This window comes from Scylla paramamosain, chromosome 30 (genome assembly GCF_035594125.1).
Source record: "Scylla paramamosain isolate STU-SP2022 chromosome 30, ASM3559412v1, whole genome shotgun sequence".
NCBI classification, from domain to species: domain Eukaryota; kingdom Metazoa; phylum Arthropoda; class Malacostraca; order Decapoda; family Portunidae; genus Scylla; species Scylla paramamosain.
Genome location: NC_087180.1, coordinates 2,875,001 through 2,878,118, shown reverse-complemented (window position 1 = coordinate 2,878,118; position 3,118 = coordinate 2,875,001). Strand labels below are relative to the sequence as shown.

General features: G+C 38.3%; 1 protein-coding gene across 1 annotated transcript in view; it reads right to left on the bottom strand.

The window, feature by feature from the left end:
- Positions 1–534: 534 nt before the first annotated feature.
- Positions 535–3,118, bottom strand: part of LOC135116164 (globin-like) — a 47,631-nt gene continuing 45,047 nt past the window's right edge. Inside the window, exon 6 of the mRNA XM_064033433.1 lies at positions 535–1,699. Coding sequence (XP_063889503.1) covers positions 1,568–1,699 — 132 coding nt within the window. The 3' untranslated portion in view covers positions 535–1,567. The remainder of the gene's footprint in view (positions 1,700–3,118) is intronic.

Below are 3,118 nucleotides of genomic sequence, written 5' to 3'. Positions count from 1 at the left end.
TCAAATTCTGAACTCTGATCCACTTCATCTCGCATAAATAGAGCCGTACGCGTAGCTAGAGAGTCAGTTCATATCAATCATCAGAGAGAGAGAATCAAATATCGTCACATCCGCCATCAATTGTGTCTCGGTATCACGCATGTACATCCTATCCATCATTAAATCAAGAACTCTTAATACTTGTGTCTTTTACTTGCACAAATCAGCAATATCAAACCACTACCCACGACCTCCACGCTACCAACAATATCCAGCTACTACCAGGTCTTCCAGAGCAGCCACCATCATACCAAGAAGAATCCTCATCAATACAGAAGTGGCAAATACATCATCGGAACAAGAGGCGGTAAGAATCCTATCTGATTCAGTGAGGTGACGAAATCTCAGTCAGAACATTATCATTAACGCTCTGAGAACAAATTAAATAAGTACAAAAATGTTCCCTTGTTAGATTTGCATGTGCTTAGGTTTGCAGAATAAGAATCATGTTGCATTTTAAATACATAAATACCTGATGAAAAATGAAAGTGCATATATGGTATATCCATTTATCTATCTATATGCTAAGCCCGCAATCCCACACAAGGTGGCCCAGGCAAAGCACAGTACACTCATACACACAACATTCACACTCTTAAGGCCATCGGTCACTGGTGGAAAGGGATAGTCTCATATAGAATATGACGTCTTTATTTATTTATTTATTTATCTATTTATTTATTTATTTCCATTATTATTAATGTGTTGTCTGTTGCCTGTGTTTTTCCGTGTCTGCCTGTGTATTACAGGACTGTTCCTTTCCACTGGTGGCCAACAGGACCAAGAGTGGGAATGATGTAAGCCTTATTTGGGTCACACCGTGTGTGACTGCTGGTCTGATATGTAGATATAGTTAATGCTATGGACACTTATGAAAGTTCCTCCTTTCCCACTCAGATTCACTCTCTGTGAATACTTTCGATTATACTTATTCTATTAGAGTATACATGGTAAGTAAACACGTCCAATTGTGCATCATGGGTGCTTGACACCGAGGCTGAAACACATGTAGAAGGAGGAACATTACATGATTTTACATATAATTTTACATAGTACATTTTACATAGTAATTGTTATTTGCTGCACATTGTATGAAACTGTATGCAATTCGGTATTATTTATCAACTTGAAATATATACATACATAATAATTATGTATTGTGTGTATTGTATTACATGTAGATATGTAAAATCTATAACATTTTATGATGTTTCTATGTGTAATGGTTTATAATGAAGGTTAAAAAAAGAATGTGTGTGTGTGTGTGTGTGTGTGTGTGTGTGTGTAAGGACATGTAATTGAGTGCATGTACATCAAGTGTGTGGTTAAGCGTGTTTACATATAGTTGCAGTAATGTATGCATCCTGGAATAAGGTGATGTGCGACAAGATTGTGCTGGAGCAGCAATGAAGACCTAAGCATGAATTGTGTTGTGTGAGGAGGAGGAGGAGGAGGGAGAATACGAAAGGTAGGTGGAGAGAGAAAGTGAGGAACAGGTTGCAGAAGAGAAGGGAAGACAAGAGAACCATCATTCATCATAAACACTGAGGATGACCGAGATGATGACTTTAACAGCTTGAGACCAGCCTTCCTCTGCCACGGGGCTCCAGGCTGACCCCAGGGTGTCCCTCATGAACTTAAGCAGTATTGGCGGCAGCATCTGTGGGAAGATACACCAATATCAGAACATAAAGAGACTGCAGGAGACCAGCTGATCTCAAAAAGGCAGCTCATACACTAAGCTTGTCTGTCATACTCATTCATTAACCTGTCCAACTTTCTCTAGGAATTATAACTTCCATGCACTTAACACGTTCTTGCTCTGCTCACTTACAATCCTATTTGACATAAGAAGGTAAGAAAATAAGGGAATATGCAAGAAGCCATCAAGCCTACATTTGTGAGCCAGTCTTTGGCTGTCTCTTGAAACATCACACGATTGCAAAATATAATGTTAATTTTCGGAGTTGAGGTACAAGATTTATGAGTAAAAGAAATTAAATAAATAAATAAAATGACGAACAGAAGACTGCGACCGCGGAAAAAAATTGCAACATTTAAAGGCCATCCATCCTAACAAAAACAAAGTAAAAAGGCATCAAAACATCAAAGACAACTCTTCCGTAAAGACGCTCAATCAAACTAAACACATACCTAAACACAAAGTTTATTCCCCCTTTGCCTCCAACACCGGAAACTTGTCAATATTCTCATACACTTCTTTTATCATCACATTCCACACCCCACTCTACTAGTACATAAGGACATGCCATACCAGGGCAAAATTATCATAGGATCTCTTCTCCTCTATACTCCACACCATCCCAGAATTATTCATTAATTCCTACCAGCACATATAAACATAATCGTATAACTCCACAAAAATATTCTCACATGAATGCCCTACCATCACACCATACATCATCCAAGAGTAGCTCTTCTCATACTATCAACACACACACACACACACACACACCATATAATACTCTAACACAACAATGCTCACAAATTCCGACTCAGTCCTATATCGCTGCAGTTTCAAGTACTCCCCCCAAACCTCATCTGAGAAGCAGAATGTAACCCAATATATAGAACAAGATTTAAAGGCCTTTCATACATATGCACAAGGGCGAGCATTTCACGCCATGAACAACCCCAACAACACATATCATATCCAAAGATCCCATAAAAGGAACCAATATGATAATAGAATAGAAAATAATGGACATCATACGCAAAAAAGATTTGGCTGTTTCAACTGTGGGGAATTTAACCACAGACAGTCAACATGTAGATTTGGTTGTAAACTTAGATGTGCAGGCTGCTGCACTCTAGCCCGTAAGAGGCGTTTATGTGAATACTGGTTGTGCCGCATTTTACTTATCAAAAAAGGGTTCCCTGAAGATAGAACACATAAACGTCCAGCCCTTACTTTTTAGTTTTGAGGAAGTAAAACTAATGTTGCATGATAGAGATGTGGATATTCTATATGTATGCGAGACATGGTTATGTATGTATTAATACACATAATGAATAAATTGCTATTCCTAACTACAGTGTTTTTAGGTGTGATAGTGGA